This window comes from Varanus komodoensis, unplaced genomic scaffold (genome assembly GCF_004798865.1).
Source record: "Varanus komodoensis strain SLA01 unplaced genomic scaffold, ASM479886v1 scaffold1, whole genome shotgun sequence".
NCBI classification, from domain to species: Eukaryota; Metazoa; Chordata; class Lepidosauria; order Squamata; family Varanidae; genus Varanus; species Varanus komodoensis.
The window spans coordinates 674,288-691,792 of record NW_025335268.1 but is presented as its reverse complement, the minus strand read 5'-3'; the positions used below and the strand labels follow the sequence as shown (position 1 = coordinate 691,792).

Below are 17,505 nucleotides of genomic sequence, written 5' to 3'. Positions count from 1 at the left end.
TTTGACCAGTTTTCTGCTTCCAATGTAGGCAATAGATCTTGCTGTGCATGTGCAAACAGCATGTATTAAAAGCAGGAAGGAAGATCCATCCCATAACATCTGGAAGAGCTTCTTATAACCCTACAAAGATGGAGGGGTTGATGCAGACACTTCCCCCTCGCAACATTTTAAATCACTATACCGACAACATGGGGGCTGTCTTGGTTTCAAAGCAGAGTACCAAGTTTCTAGTTTTAGGGGTTTTAAAAGAAAAAATTGTCATTCTCTTTTGACATGAATTTAAACCAAACCTCTAACTGTATGGCATAAAATCTCACAAACTCAAAATGAAAAACCTTTCTGTGTATCAGAGCTTCAGGGGCAGGAAAGAGAAGCCTATTGGGATAAGAGATACGGAAATCAGGGGACAATTCTTATGATATGTTTTGAATGAATAACAATAGAGCCATGAGCTGGTCTTTGACCGTAATAAAGTTTTATCTATCTATAGAGCCAATGTAGTGTGTCCGTTATACTGCTGGACAGGGAGCCTGGGCAATCGAGGCTTTAGTCCCCACTCACCCAAGAAACATTCTATAGCATATGTGTATGGGCTTCCACGGGAGGCGGTTGAGGCCCCATCAGTGAGGGTGTTCAAGGATAGGCTGGACATGCACATGGTGGGCATGTCGTGAGCGGACCCGGCTAGGGCCGGGGGTCAGACGAGATGGCCTGGGAGGCCCCATTCTGACTCGCTCCATTTCTATGTTTTTATGAAACCCAGTGGCTGATTCTGGGCTACTCAGAGCCTAACCTAGCTCACAGGATTGCTGTTGGGAAGATAAGATGGCATGAAGGAGGCCTCTGTAAGGCACCTTGGGTTCTTTGCAAGAGGAAAGAAAGGCAAGATACGAATGTAATAATAACAAAATATTTGTAAATGATGGGAAGATGGAAAGATTTCTTTTTCTAAATGTCTGGCGAGGGGGATTCAATATGGAAGCTGTTTAGAAACAAGCCAGCCTGTATCAGTCGGTCTCCCTAGGCATAGAACAGAAAGTTTAGCAGCTGAATCTTCCTTCTACATTGGCAATCAGACGTCATACCTGAAAGCAAAAAGCTAGTTTAAGAGAAGCAAGACTCTCTTACAACCTTTGCTGCCACCATCAAGCAGCTGCCGCCTGAGCTGACCGCCTCACTCTACCTAATGGTAGGGCCAGCCCTGTGCATCACCCATTCAAGTCAGATGAACCCCACAAGGTATATAAGAAAACCCGTAAGAGGCTACATAAACTTACTGGCTTTGCTGCCCACTTGCAACTACAAAAACAGTCTGTTCAATCCAACAGTGTCCACTTGCCAACACAGTGATTCCCTCCCCTCATAGCCCCCTAAGTCTACTCTAGAGGATTGAGGGGTCCTCCAGAGTGGAATCAGGGGCACAAAGAGAATAGCAAAACAGAGGTCAGGAAAAACACATTTGTGTGACATTGGATATATCTCAGTAGGTTCCAAGCTCATGCCAGGGCACAGTCCATGAATGCTGATCTGCATTCAGTTTTGTGTGTCCCAAAACCACGCAGGGCCTACCTTGTAGCTCTCCAAGTCTGTGCTCTCCACAGTGCAATCTTTGACAGGTCTCCACAGACCTAGATCCAGCTTTGCTCAACAGCAGCTTAATCTCGTTCTCTCTGTGTGCGCACAGAATTGCAGTCTTAGGATGCAACCCTAGGCCTGCGTAGACAGATATAAGTACGGTATAGCAGCCAGCATGCTGAGGACTGCACCTTAAGCCTCAGGAAAGAAACAGATTTGTCCTCCTCACTTCCCCTAGCTGTGACATATAAATGTAAAAGCAAAGGAAAAAATAGGGAAACAGAAATATTCAGGAAAAAAAGGGGGGGTTTCCCCCCAAGGATTTTTGCAAAGTTTGGGGGTAAATTAACTTTTTCCCTGAGTTTTTTCTGCTTTTCACCCATTTTTCCCATTCTCCCTTCCCTAGGAGATCATGTCAAGAGAAAGATGGCAAGGGGGAAAAGCTGTTTTTGCATCCAGTTAACAGGGACTAGCACAAGATTTTACATGTGAACAGCGATTTTTCATCTCTCGGTAAAGGGAGTTTGTTTCCTTGGGCATTTATATCCCTGTGGAGAAACCTTGCTCAGCACACGCATGGCGTTTGATGGATTGGAGCAAGAGCCTTTCTACCCTTAGGACAACTCCGATTATCACTAATGAAAGTGTCAGTGGTATTTGGAACAAACCAGATGAAATGTGCTGAACAAAAAGTGTTGGCACCCTCTATTAAAAAATCACAGTTTGTACACATTAGGCTTACATACTTTGATTTAGACCAAGGTGTGTAGGGACTTGAGAATTTTAATTCCTAAAGGTTTCCAGTCCCCTTTAGCCCTTGGCAGCTACCCCATGACTGCATGGCCCTTCCACATCAGAGCACTTCAGCCCATGGCAGCCAAAGAGTTTGTGATTGCCACCCATTGCTGAGCACGGCATGGATGCTCGTAGTTAATAGCACTGAAGTCTTACATGCACCTTTCCCCTCCTGGTTCCAAACTTAAGATGCATCAGGCTAACTCACACAGGAACCACATAAAAACCACACATACATGGTACAAGATGCCTTCAGCTGCGCAGGTGGAGAAAAAGAATCGCAACCTCTTTTCTACTACTTTTTAACCTACCTTTAGGTTAATCCACTTCATATAAATGGAAACTGCCTGCAAATATTTACTTATTGATTTCAAAGTATGTCTCTCTTAATTGCAAAACACCTCTAGCTTTCCCTATTTAAAGTTCACAGACTTTGCACAATTTATATGGGGTTTGTGTGAAGTGCACAAGAAGAAGGCAGTTGTGAAGGTCTGAAAAAACAAAAGGAGCACACTTGTGAAGATATCCTTGTAGGAGAGATTGTTGAAGGATATTTTTCACCAAACATCTGGAAGAAGAAAAGCGGCCCCAGCAAAGGAACCCTGACTTTCCAAAAGGCATTGGATACTATAAACATCTCTAATAGATTCTCCCTTCCTTCTTTGGATGCTTCCGTTCCTGATGAATGAGTCTTATTATCCGCCCCCCCCCTCGCCACTCCTCTTCCTGCCTACCTCCCCCCGCTTTTTTTCCCACTAGCACCTCAAGCTTCTGATGAAAGAACTGAACTGTCTCAGGAAAGTATGTGTATGTTTTTTCTTATCTGCCATCCTTCAAGATAAGCCTGCTTTATTACATTTTGGGAGAAAGACACCATGGTTCATTCCAGCCACACAGAAACAGAACAACTTTGATGGAAGCAGGCCAACAAATCCACATTACTGCCAAAATGGCAAGAAGAAAAACTCTAACAGACAACACAGAAAGGATCAGCCCATTAAAGTTACTAGCCTGCAAAAAGATAATGACAAGCCTGCTTTTGTGTCTGCCTGCAGTTCCTTGTTGCCTCTTGCAAATTCCTTGTGAGATAAGGCTGGGATAAGGTCTCCTTTTTGTGCCAGCTGATTCACAAAAGCAGAAGAGGAGAGAGGGTACTAGGGCAAACCAACCTTAGGACAGACTCTGTCACTGTGATGGCCAAGCAAAAGATCAGAATTGGGTTTCTAAGGCCCATCAGATTTTTGAAGGTTGCAGTAATCTGTAGGAAAGTAATCCCCTTATTTTCAAATTAGTACAATTCACTAATTCAATTCAATTAGTAAAATTCAAGTTACTGTGATTAATCCTTCTGCACCAATTGCATTGTAGAATATCTAGTCCTTTTAAGTATCAAGATCTTCCTATAAATTTCCAGTTTCACTTTCAAAATGAAAACTTGAATTTTGAATCTGAAATTTATCTTGAAATTAGAGTGGACTGGAATCACTGCCATCTCTTGATCATTTTAGCAGGCCTCACATACAAAATATCAAAAGATGTCACCCTAACCCTAAACATATTATCCATCAATTATAAATGCTACATTTTATTATAGTTTGACCAATACCAGCACGGTAAAGTACCAAATACTGAAATAAATTATCACAAATGGCTGAGTACACATAAAAATAATTGGGTAAACTTTTGATGAAGACTTGTGTATCCGGAGCATATTATTCCTTCCCTTTCCAAGGTTAAGGTTTGAGTGTCATTGCCAAAACTACAGCATTCACACACACAAGAGAGATATCAGCAGCGTTGATTCCAAAGTCTGCACAAAGATGCAAAATTGCTAAGGGGGGAATCCTAAGGAGGGGAAACCCCCAAAGTAGCCCAATGAGGGGGGAACCCCCAAAATAGCCCAATGAGAACTGAACATGCTTAGTGGCCCTGCTAACTTATTGTTGCAGCAGGGAGAAAGGAAAAAAGGGTGGGGGGAATAAAACAGTCTCTCAAGCCTGGTACCCTCTAGATGATCCAGACTTCAACTCCCATTAGCCCCACCCAACATGGTCTATGGTGAAGAATACTGGGAGCTGAAATCCAAACCATCCAGAGGACACCAGATCGGGAAAAGCTAAAGAAAGTCTAATGGAGGACAGCACTGAACAGGAGCGCTTGGCACTACAATATTTTGCTGCAATAGTCTGGAGACTATTTGCCATTGTGAATGAAAAGCTCATAAATTCTTATGCCGCATCTGTCCTAAAGGTGTAAGCTGACCACAAGCCAATGGATGCTGAGCTGTGAGGCTCGCCCTTCCGCAGCAAGAAGCTAGAAGCACACGGCATCAGGAACTGGGAAACACGTTTCCAGCAGTAAGAACAGTGGGGTACTCATAGCAGAGGCAGGGCTTGCAGGGAAGCAATACAGCCCCTTTCTGATGAGCAGGGATGCTGATACAATCTTCTACCCTTCTGCCCTGTACCATCTGGACTTACCTATAGTCCTCAGGGTAACTAGGTGAAAATTCATTTTCCCAGCTGCCCACCCTCACCCTAACCACAGCAAATTATTGGAGGAATTTCAATTATTGTGGCCTGATGATGTGGACAAGGTACTTGGATGAGTACGTCCCACCACTTGCCTATTGGATCCTTGCCCGTCTTGGTTAATAAATAACTCCAAGCACGGGATTGGGACCTGGATCTTGGAAGTGGTTAACGCTTCTCTGAGGGAGGGTCGAGTGCCTGCCCCTTTAAAGGAGGCGGTAATACGACCGGTCCTGAAGAAAGCGTCACTGGATCCAGAGATGGCCACTAACTATAGACCTCTGGCCAACATCCCGTTTCTGGGCAAGGTGTTGGAGCGAGTGGTGGCGGGACAACTCCAAGCACTCTTGGATGAAACTGATTATCTGGATCCTTTTCAGTCCGGCTTCAGACCCGGGTACAGTACTGAATCTGCCTTGGTCGCCCTGTACGATGACCTGTGCAGGAAGAAGGACAGGGGGAGTGCATCCCTGTTGGTTCTTCTGGACCTCTCGGCGGCTTTCGATACCATCGACCATGGTATCCTTCTGGATAGGCTTGCGGGATTGGGGGTTGGAGGCACTGCTTTGCAGTGGTTCCGCTCCTATCTCAACGGTCGATTCCAGAAGGTAGTGCTGGGGGACCATGTCTCTACGTCATGGCAGTTATGCCATGGAGTACCACAGGGCTCCATTCTATCCCCTCTGCTATTTAACATCTATATGAAACTGCTGGGAGAGGTCATCAGGAGGTGTGGGCTGCGGAATCATCAATACGCTGATGATACCCAGCTCTACCTCTCGTTTTCCACTAATCCAGGTGAGGCAGTGGCTGTGCTGAACCGGTGCTTGGCCGAGGTAAGGGAATGGATGAGGGCCAATAAACTGAAACTCAACCCAGACAAGACGGAGGTCCTGTTGGTTGGCGGATCGGGTTTCGGAGAGGGTGGATTTGACCTGGTCCTGAATGGTGCAACACTCCCTCTTAGGGATAAGGTCCGCAGCTTAGGAGTACTCCTCGACCCGGAGCTTTCTTTGGAAGCTCAGGTGACAGCGGTGGCGAGGAACGCCTTCCTTCAGCTTCGGCTGATTAATCAGCTGCGCCCCTACCTGGAGTACGACTGCCTGGCGACGGTGACACACGCGCTGGTGACTTCCCGCCTAGACTTCTGTAACGCGCTTTACGTGGGGCTTCCCCTGAAGACAGTCCGAACACTTCAATTGGTGCAAAATAGAGCTGCCAGGTTGCTGACGGGGACGGGGCGTTATGCTCACATGACTCCAGTCCTCCGTCAACTTCACTGGCTTCCCACTGAAGCCCGGGCCCAATTCAAGGTGTTGATTATGACCTATAAAGCCCTAAACGGCTTGGGTCCTGGCTACCTGAACAAGCGCTTACGTCCGTATATGCCCGACTGCCCTTTGAGATCTGCGGGAGAGTCCCTTCTCCGGGAACCCTCCATGAAAGAAATTAGGAGAGTAAGTACTCGGAGGAGGGCTTTCTCTGCGGTGGCGCCCAACCTATGGAATTCACTCCCCAAAGAGGTCCGCCTGGCACCGTCGTTACTGGTTTTTCGGCGCCAGGTAAAGACCTTTTTATTTAAACATCATTTCAATTGTTAAAACATATGATCTGGCCAGGGCAACTTCTTCTTCCTTCTCTTTTCTCCTCCTATATTTTTATTTACTTATTTTATACTGATAATTTTAATTTTATATTTGTAACTCAGTGTATTTTTTGTATTTTTGTATTTAATGGTAATTTATTATGTTCTATTGTATTTCAATGTATTTTATTGTGTTGTAAGCCGCCCCGAGGTTTCGGCAAGGGGCGGCATAGAAATGTAATAATAATAATAATAATAATATTCTCTGTTGCAATCCAGAAGCATTTCAGGATAGTCTGATCTTGAAAGGGTAAGTAAGATCTATTAGATTTAGATTTTCTCAACAGTCCTAAGGATGGTCCCTGGTGCAACCCAAAAGCATGACAGCTCCTACTACAACACAACGTCAGTATCTGTAACCTTTTATATCCCAACTTAAAATAGGAGCTTATGGTTTTAACATCAGCCAATTTTCCCCACTCCTGCCTTAGCAGTCAGCACAAGGACAGAGAACCTCTTTCAGCCTAGGGGTAATATTACTTTCAGAGAAGTGTTCAAAGGCTACATGCAGGTGCCAGTAACTAACTCTTAGAAGATGCATTTCAACCTCTTGGAATGGGAAAAAAGGAGAAAAGCTGGGAAACCACCAAACAATGTGTAGTTGGAGGAAAGGGGAAGTAGCCATCTGAGGAACCAGAGGGCCAGATTTGACACTCAACCCTGAGGTTCTGCTCCTGTGTTCTAGCCTTAGGAAGAGTTCTGGAGAATCATAGAAAAGTAGAGTTGGAAGGGGCCATGAAGGCCATCAGGTCCAACCCCCTGCTGGTACAGGACACCAATATACTCCATCCCACTCAGAATTCAAAACTCTGCACGCAATTTTGTGATCTTGGATAGGCCTAAATAAAGGTATTGCCCTCATGGGTATTTTGGACTTGTACAACCTGGATCAGCAGGGCACTGGTCAGGATGGGATTTGGAGAAAAGCAGGGAGAGAAACCAAGGCCCACTAGATGAAGATTTCTTCCAGGTGCTCACATCTAATAGGGTGCAGAGCAAAGTTTGAACTACATATTTCAAACAAAGCACACACAAAATGAACTGTACAGTGGCTTCACCACAATGGGCTGTTTTTAAATCAATCCTGCATTTGGACTGAAAATAAATTTCCTGTTCTTTAGGGTAGAACAGGAAGGGCAGAGCAGGGCAGGACATCACTGATCTTACGAATTTCTCAGCCTTCATCTGGGTTAGGTTTGAATTTCTACAACAAACATGTCTTTTATTTAATAAAACATTTGAAAGGACCCACAGTATTCTCTTGCACTGTGATCAAGGACAGACGGTCTGCACAATGCCATCACAACCTCCTTTTGACCTCTGAGATGGAAGCCTGGATCCAATCATAACCTCCTGTTACCCTTTGCTGTCTAGGCCCAGCTGCAAATTTGGCCCTGTTCTTCCACGCTAGGTTCTCTGTACCTGCAGTGATAGATCTTGGTACATCCCTTCTGTTCTAGCCTTACATAATGCGACTATATTGCCTCCCCCCCTCACTGCTGCCATCCAGTATCTTCCAAGTTCCGTCCTGAGGCTGACCCTATGAGTAATCCTTCAGAAATCAAGCCGCCTGGGTTCACATAGGGCTTACCCCAGGGAAGTCCGCAAAGGCGGTGATGTTATCTCTACAAAACTTTCCTCTCAGTGGAAGGGAGTCATAAAATGCAGCACTTTCGGCTGGAAACACACCAGGGCGAAACATGGGATGAAGAAGAGGTATTTCTTTGCTCCTTCTTCATAGGACAGATCTGAGAAGGGGACAATTCTGCATTCCCTGCTACCCACGGAAGTAATGCTACAGTGGGGGCAGAGCGGGGATCATTCTCCCTCCATCCTATATAGCGAGACACGTTTATGGAAGAAGAGCTGAGGGGGCAGGGAGGAGTCGAGGAAACCCAGGCTCGTCGCCACCTACCCTCTGCCAACGGACTTGGGATGGGTAAGGGTGGAGAAGTGGATGTCTGCCAAGGCGGAACTTGGGGGAAGGGAAGCGCCCAACATTTCTCAAGACTTCTAGGAGGCCTTTCGTTCTGTGGCGAAGCACGTGTTCGGGATGCAAAAAGACGCAGATCCATTTTCGGCCATCTCCGGCACCAAAAGGTCGGAGAAAGACCCTAGAAATTCACCATCGGGAAGATGCACGGATGGCTGGGCTCTGCATTTATACGAGGCAGCTTAGGGGAAGCACAGATGCAATAGAGGGAACGGATCAGTGCCCTCCTCTGGGGGCTGATAGTCCGAAAACGTCTCCCTTCCTCACTGATCTCCCCCACACCCACGGCACCGAGCAGCCCTGCCCGACCGCCACTCCAATGGGCGGCAGCAGGTTGGGGAGAGCTGATCCCGGCAAGCGCGCCTGCCGCAGGACGATGCTCCCTCCTCGCCCGGCTCCAAGCTTCCCTTCCTTCCCAAGAAGCACTCACCCTCGCCGTGACCTTATACAGGGTGTATCCGCGGGGATGGCGCTTGGGGTCGGTGACCGTGTAGAATCGGGCCACGTCCCCGCCTCGTTCCCGCGAGGAGCGCATCCTGGCGGCAGCGGCCGGTGGCCGGGAGCCGGTTGGAGCTGCCGATCGAGGCCGCGGCTTCCCCGGCGACGCCGCCTCCCCCCTCCTCCTCGAGCCGTCAGATCCACTCCCGGGTCAGGCCCGAGCCAGGGGCGGAAGCGGCGGGCTGCGAGGCGGCAGCCACGGCGACAGCGGCTCCCTTCCGCTGGGATCCGCTGCAGCAACCCGGCAGTAGCCGAAGGCGAGGGCGACCGGCGGGACTCGCCCCCAGCGTTCCTCACGCTCGATTCCTCCTCCGGCAGCGAGCGGAGGAGGGGAAGGACGCCGGCTGGATGTTCCGCCCGTGTTCAAAGACCCGGCAGAGGACTGGAGTAGTTTGATTGAGTTATCTATTTAAACATTTATATGCCGCCTATTTCGCCATGGCATCTCTAGGCGGCTAGCAACAGATGCGTAGGAAAGATCCGAATGGGTATAATATAATTAGAGTAAACGTGTGGAAATGGAGAGGGGTGAAGGTAGGCATTTATATTTGCGTTTTTAGGGTTTTTAGGCATTTAGGTACCTAGGTTTATGTAAAATGAGGCCCTGCCTATGAGAGGGTCTCACTGGGAAACAGGATAACTTAAATCCCATACATTTTAATGGGAACAGTCCAAGTAGCACTAACTCTGGATGTTACCCTATGTGTGAACTTCTTTAGAATCGAGATGAAGAGGCTTCTGTCTGCAATGCTTAATGTTTCTAGAAAAAGAGCAGAGAAGACACAATGTTAACCTAAACCATCCTTTTGATCCAGCAGATTGGCTAAATCCATACTATCAAAAGTCCCATTGAATTCAATGGCTTTCACTCCCAGGTAAGTCTGCATAAAATTGAAGCTTTAATCATAATCCCATCTAACAACAGAATAGGAATCCTGTACTTTCTGATGTGCTTTGCATTCTACATACACTGTCCTGTAAGGAAGGTCAGTATTATCCCAAATATCAGAGTTGTTTTTAAAAGAGGCAGAGACAAAGACATGCCTAAAGCCACCTAGTAAGTTCAGGACAGAAGTCCAATTTTAACCACGGTCTTAATAGCCCAGATACTCTTAGCCATTGTGCCTGATCAGCTGTTTTATTTACTTAGTGATGAGTGAAATCGACACTGCACCTGCTTGGGTCACTTTACATCTATTTTTACTGCCTGCGTGCCTAAGTCCTACTACTGAAAATGAATGCCAAGACTTATCCTGGCACAAAGGAAGCCCTGCCTATATGCCTTTTTACCTTTAAAGCAAGGCTTGCCTGCAGTGATGAGTAAGTATGTTATTTATGGAATGGATGCACTGCCTTTCTAGAATACCCTAAGCAGTGGACAAGTACAATTTATTCTGAATAACTGTACCATCTGGCACGTATCAGACTTTGAGTGAATTTATTCTCTATGCATTTGTTTTAGTTCTCTTTTCACATCAGGGTAGTCCCTCTGGTTTTTAAAAGTGCCCAAAACATACTCCCTCCACTCAAGGTTAGGAAGGGCTGTAGAACTTAGATCTGGGATGTGAGAAGTGCTGGGACACAATGCCACTTGTGGTGCTCCCAGATCAGGAACTCCTGTCTTCCTGAGATTTGGGAAGTCAGCTGTACTTACCTGATGGTAAGGGAAAGGGATTCTGTCCTTGCCCAGAATTCCTGTAATAGTACTTCATGATGATGAAGCCCATGCATTCAAAACTGGCTAATTTAAGTTCAGTTCTCACATTAAATTATGCCCTGCCACATTGAGAGTCTACTCTGTGGACAGTATACAGTATTTTTCTGAGTGTGTATATAGATTGCATCATGTGACAAGTTGTACCCTTCCAAACTTGTTTTTATTGGCTGCTCTCAATTCAAAAGCATAGACAACCTGCAGAGTACCTATTTATCATTATAGGCTCTAACCAAATTCCCAAGTCTGAGAATGGATGAGAGAACTTCAGGGTCAGGGCAGGAGAGACCTTAAACCAGGGGGTGAATTCTAATTCAAGAAAAAGGCAGGAAGAGTTGTGTCATCTTAATACAATAATCTCCAACCTGGTACCTGCCAGATGAGTTGAATTAAAATTTCCTGAAGGGCCTTTTCAGTGGTGGCCCACCCAACTTTAACATCTTTTCAGCACCAGGTTATGTTAGTCCTCTACTACAGGGGCTTGTTACCTGCTTAAACAGGTCTTAATATTTACTTTGTATAAGCTATTGTATTTTATATGCTTTTAAATTTTCATGTGATAACTTTATTATGCTTTTAATACTGATTGAATTTTATACTGTGTGTGTGTGTGTGTGTTGTAAACCAAGCAGAGAACTTCAACTATTGGGCAGTATAGAAATAAATACATTTCCAACCTCCCATCAGCATTACCCATGCTAGCTGAGGATGATAAAAGTTTTAGTCCAACACATCTGGAAGGTACCAGATTGGAGAAGGCTGCCCTGGATGTCAACCCTATGCATGTTTAGACAGGGAAAAAGTCCTACAGCTTCCAGCATACCCTAGTTCTAAATGTCTGGCTGGGTGAGATGGGAGGATGTAGGACTTTTTACTGTCTGCACACGCATGGGATTGCATATTTAATAACTCTGGCAGCAAAAACAGCACTCTTGTGGCACCTTCAAAACTAACAAATTTAAGTATATTTAAGGCACTGCAACACACTCTGTGGTTTTTGAGAACCAGAATCCACTTTATAAGATCCATGAAATGTTATTCAAAGTTCTCAGAATGTGTGTGCGCGCGCGCACGCACTCATGTGGGAACACATACATTTATACACACACATAGTGTGTGTACAGATCATGGGTCCTCAAACTATGGCCTGCGGGCCAGATCCAACCCCCCATGCCCATTTATCTGGCCCACCTCAGAGATTTGGACTCCCCGTGCCCGCGCCCGCCGCTGCCCGCTTTGCCGCTCACACACTCACTGCTGCCTCGCTCATTCGGAGATCGTCGCTCAGAGAAAGCGAGCAAGCCGCTGCCTCACCATGCACACCCGCCGCCGCCTCACCAACCCACGCCCATGGGCACCCCCACCCGCCACTGCTGCCTTTCAACTGGCCCCCTGTTGAAAAAGTTTGAGGACCCCTGGTATAGATCATAAGCCCTGAAGACAAAAGGAAAACTACATGTGAGAAATGGTCTGTGACAATTACACATATGCTACAGCACATGCAGTATTGTAAATACCTGTTGGCTCAACTCAGGCCACAGAATTCAATTCTAACTCCTGTGCCCTGAATGGTGAATTTTGGTTTTGTTCTTTAAATGTCACTGTTTAAATTAAATCTGTTGTACTTTATAAATGTTATTACATGTTGGGGTTAAAGTGTCCAAAAATAAAAGTTTTGAATAGATTTGTATAGATTTGGATGCATTTACACCTACCTTTTTGATCAAGATCATTTACCTCTGTGCAGCCTGCATAACAGTTCAGGAAACATTAAACTAGTGGTGCTTCTTTTTCTTATATTATGACTCTGGGAAAAAAGGGTAGTCTCTAGTGACACTAATTACTCTACCGAAAGGGGAACAAAAGCAGTTAATTCTCTAACAAAAAACTGATTAGTGAATTGTTTCTGATTTTACTTTGGATCATTTAAAATTGGTAGATTATATAACTGTAAATTTAAGACCAAGCTACTACTTTCAAATGCAAATCCAATAAGCTTTTAGGGCACTTTAGTAATTATCAAAACGTCTCTGCGCATGCAAGTACATTCTTAGAAATTCGTGATAATTGAGGGTGTGCATTTTTAGACTGTTAGAACACTGTGACTGGGCTCACATGACATGACAAGCAATCATAAATTATCAACAATTTCCAAACCCACGCATCATAAGAAACAAGTTTTCTCTAGGATTTCTTCCTATCACAACTGCTTGTTGTGTCACCCAAACCTGGATAACACAACCTACTGTGGGAAATCCCCACAAGAAGACAACTTCTTGGCAAGAGCCCAGCTCTCAGCAGGGCTACCCAACTGATGGTTCCTCACTCCCCAACTCATGTGGTGAGGCTTCATCTCAAGCATGAACAAGCCGCTCCCACCCTGATGCACTCCTGCTTGAGAAAGATGCTCAAGCAAGAACAGGGAAGGAAAAATGTGGACTAAGTAGTGATGTTCCTTCCATTCTCGGTAAGCTCCAGTCTAACCTAATCGCCGCTCCTGCTTGAACAGCTCTCTCTCCAGCAGGGGGAGCAACTGGACCAGGGACACACCAAGAAGCAAGCATCCTTGCCTGGCCCGACTCCCCGCTCAGTTTGCAAGAAAGCCTCTCGGGCAGGAGTGATAAGCTGAGTGGTGCTGTCTCCTTTGGCAGCACTGCCCAACCGATGGCCCATCCTTGTACCTGGCCCTTGCCTCCTGCTCTGCAGCAGGAGGCAAGGGTGCCTAATCCGCACCTCCCTCTCTGAGTTCTGTTTGCACAGCAAACTGATTGACAGCCATGGCAAACTAGAATGGGCGAATGGTCACAGCTGTCAAAGAGCACCCTCATTTGTCCCATCAGTGTCCCCTGGGACATCACTAGAAGGAATGAGAAGGGAGGTGGTGTCTGAAGCAAAACAACTACAACAAGCCTGGTCACCTGTTCTGCTCATTGTAGCTGCTTGGCGCTTAACAGTTACCTGCCATGGTGATTTACCACAGTGGGATTCCATTTCATGTGAGCCCACCCAGGATGTTCTGAACCTTGGTTTGTCATACATTGATTTGCCATTAAGCTAACCATTCCTTTTTAAAGGCACATACTCATGTCACATCAACATCTTTTCAGCTTATGCAGTAGGTAGACACAGAGTTCTTCCATTTGAAAGTTAACTGTGAACATAAGAGCAGATATTCCTTGGTTATTGGTACAGGTTTGTTGCTGGTTTAGGCAATGCACACATATGTGTACAGCTCTTCGGGATTTCCCTCATTTTGGGTTGTGGTTACATGATCACTGCAACAGAACAATAGTTCTAGGCATGGCAGCCAACACTGCCTTGATAACTACAGTTGCCAGGCAGTTCTGATTTTGTTTGAAGAGGATACATTCCAACTTCATTGATACTGCCTGGTTTCATTGACAGTTAGGACTTGATATGGCCCAAGACCATGGATCTAAGGTTGGTTGTCTGTTCATTAGACAACCAGAACTCTTTTACTTGTGTCATCTGGTTTTGTGTTCGTTTGGAAAAAAAATTCTTAAAGCATATCCATGTTTACTCAAAAGTAAGGCCACCTGTGTTTGATGGGATCACTCTTAATAAATTTGCACAGGATGATAACCTGAATAAGCTAACTCAGAAGCTCTTCCAATGTTAGAACCCCCACAGCCTTCTGCTGTTATGAGCCATTCCTTAAGAGGGGCTTTGCACAAGCCTCAGTGAAACAGGTCAGAGCACTTCATTTTGATTTAAGTTGATAGAACATTCCAGTGCATAGCATCACCTTGCTCCTTAGTGAAAGAAGGGATTACTTAAAATTACATTCTACAGTTCTAATAGGTTATCAGCACAGCTTAAATTAACCAGTTTTAAAATACATATTTTTAAAAGCTTCCAAATAGCATATCTATAAATGCAGCATAAAAACAATACCCCCTCAGGTAGCAAATGTCTCAGGGCCAGCCCTGCTCATCCTGTGTGCATAAGTATCGATGAAGTATCAGGCAGTTGTAGTTGTCCATTCGTGTACAGGAAAACTTATCCTACAACACCATCACTTTGTGTTAGAGTTGCTTACAGTGAGTTTCTACCTGTAATGAAGAAATTCATACGATCCATCAAAGGCACAGTCGAATATGGTCTGATGAAGATATTAGAGAATAAGCAACATGCCCAAGAATTATCACTGGCTATGCTGAAATGCACTTGCAGAGGTATTTCGGGGAGCATAACAAACCTCTCCTACACAGAGAGAGAAATCTTATTCTTAGTTTTCAAATAAACAAGTTAAAATCTAAAAGAAAAGGAAGATAAGATATCTCAATTCCTAAGAGCTATAAGCAGCCCTAATAAACTGAAGCTTTTTCAATCGCCCTACTGGAGAGATAACAAAAGCAGCATTTAGTCAAATGTCAACATAACTAGTAAAGACCGAGAACTCTTGAAAAGGTCCTACAGCTTTCTTTTTAGAAATTAAAAATAAGCAGAGGCTATCTGTACCTATGCTATAAATCCATTTTATCTTTAGAAACAGGAAAGCCAAGAATGATCAGTTTCCTGCTATGGCCATAGGTTCAAGTGTATATTAGCATACCCTTAAACTGTGAAGTACTTTATTTGCATTTGTCTTTATCCACAACTCAAACCTGAGCCCACCTTACAGCTTCCACTCCTTACTAAGATAATCACACAAGTTCATACAAATACTGGGGGGGTATAGCAACCACCATATAGCACTTATCCATTGCATTTTTACTTAAAAGCAATAAGCCCCACTGTGTTCAATAAACTACTAAGCGTGTTCAGGAATGCACCACATTTTTTTTTAACAAAACGAACATATTGCTATAGAGCACTGGCTGACTAGGCAAGTTCACTGTTTCTCAGCCTAATCTAGATACTACAAGAATCATGCACACTTGCCTAAGCTCCCTGGTAATAGACAATGAACAAAAATCAAAGAATAAAGTTGGCTGCTTAAGTACAAACATGTGTGATGGAAACTTGTTTATCTGAAGTATTTCTGTGCCACTTCGTACAAAAAGTGGGTTCCCAGCACAATTTATGCAGCGGAAGAGCGATGCAGTCACTGCACTCCTCCAAAGTTCAGACAGCAAAGAGGATCTAATGGCAGCACCAAAGTTGAGGCTCCAGACCCCATCACTGTGGGGGCAACTTCAGGTCAAGAAAAGCGTGCCTCAGCCCAACGTTCAGACTTCCAGGCTCCGTCACTGGAGGTTGCGACTCAGGTAGTCCAGAAACATGTTACCCAGCTGGGGCAGATTCTCCTCTCCTTCTCCCGGGTGCATCTTGGCGTAGCTGAGGAACTGCCTTCGAAGCCGGCTGAGCTCAGCGAGGCTGACGGGTCTGTTCAGCACCAACCCCGATGGCTTTTCGCTGCCGCCCCCCGCTCCCAACCCGTCCACCGCCACGGGGATGAACTGCCCCGGCTGGACGCCATTCCTCTGGGCAGCCATGAGGGCAGCCAGCACGTCCTGGGTGAGGCGGTCCAGCTGGTGGAGGAAGCCGGGGGCCTGCAGGGGCTGCGAACGCGTGGACTGGTTGGGAGGAGGCGGGCGGCGCTCGAAGAGGGCGGCGCGGATCTCGGGCAGCGGCAGCGGCTGGTCCGGGTCGAGGGGCGCCGTGAAGAGGGGCCAGTCCCAGCGGTTGCGCGAGTCCGGCGGCTCCAAGGGCGGCCTGTCGGGCCGGGCGGCGCCCCCCGGACACAGCACCAGGCAGTGCGGCGTCCCCGCGTGCTTGCTCAGGCAGTAGAGCTCGTAGCGGAAGCTCTTCAGCTCGCTGCCCGCGTCCACAATCACCACGTCCCGCTGGCCCAGCAGCCGCTCGACCCCCGCCCGCAGGGCTGACCTGCCGCCGCCGCCGCCATCTCCGGCCAAGTCCTCCTCGGCTACCACGAACGCCTGCCGCTCTTCTCCCTTCTCGGGGCCCAGCGCCGCCCTCAGCTCCTCGGCGCGCCGGCTCTTGCCGCTCCCCGGCAACCCGCACAGCACTACGAGGGGCATCGCGTCTTGGCTTCACAGCGAAGGAGGAAATAGCGCCTTCCCCATCGTTCCTGTTTTATTTCTATGGCTTTTCCTCCCAGAACCAGGATGGCGCCGACTGCGTTTCTTATCAAAATCCCTTACCAAATATGGCTCCCTTGCTTTTTTAATTTTTTTAACGCTCGATTATGGTTCCCGTGGGCAATTGCTTATCCATCGATATAGAAAAATTAGAGTGACAAGCACGACTTTTAGATGCAAAACTTCCGAGTTTATTCTTACATCCGTCATGAATTATTGATTTATATCCGTGGTTCACTGAAGGCAACTCAGAAGCACTAGTTTATAGGACTAGTTGCAGTCAGTGGGACTTACTCCCACGTCAAGGAGTGTACGGGATTTGCAGTTTTGAAATGATTTAGACTGTTTTAAAACAAGCAACGTTTTAGGTTTCCGCTGGAGAGGAATTCGACCTCCCTTGCTGAAATTCAATTCAGAACTTTGGAAGTATAGCTGTGAACGTTATTTCTTGAAAACAAATGGTCGAATAAATTTTCGCTAATAAGCAAAAAGGTACCACTTCGGTGGGAAGGTGAAGCGTTCCGTGCACTTCGGTGTTTCGTCACGCCGGCCACACGACCACGGAGACTGTCCGCGGACAAACGCTGGCTCCCTTGGCTAGGAAACGGAGATGAGCACCGCCCCCAAGAGTCAGACATGACTGAACTTACTGTAATGGGGAAACCTTTACCTTTTTTTAAAGAGTCTAT

At 46.3% G+C, this 17,505-nt stretch overlaps 2 protein-coding genes across 7 annotated transcripts in view; both read right to left on the bottom strand.

Annotated features, from left to right (window-relative positions):
• RPS6KC1 (ribosomal protein S6 kinase C1) overlaps positions 1–9,100 on the bottom strand; it is a 112,529-nt gene extending 103,429 nt beyond the window's left edge. For 4 of the 6 annotated variants that reach the window (XM_044424124.1, XM_044424528.1, XM_044424608.1 and 1 more), the window contains exon 1: positions 8,970–9,100. In XM_044424124.1, coding sequence (XP_044280059.1) covers positions 8,970–9,074 — 105 coding nt within the window. In that variant the 5' untranslated portion in view covers positions 9,075–9,100. Of the gene's footprint in view, positions 1–1,569; positions 1,672–8,969 lie in introns of those variants that run through there. The other 2 variants (XM_044424368.1, XM_044424288.1) reach the window with 2 other exon arrangements.
• A 3,540-nt stretch (positions 9,101–12,640) lies between these two features.
• KTI12 (KTI12 chromatin associated homolog) lies at positions 12,641–16,901 on the bottom strand. Its single transcript, XM_044423990.1, has one exon. The coding sequence runs from the start codon at positions 16,754–16,756 to the stop codon at positions 15,962–15,964; it is 795 nt and encodes a 264-aa protein (XP_044279925.1). The 5' UTR covers positions 16,757–16,901; the 3' UTR covers positions 12,641–15,961.
• Positions 16,902–17,505: the final 604 nt, after the last annotated feature.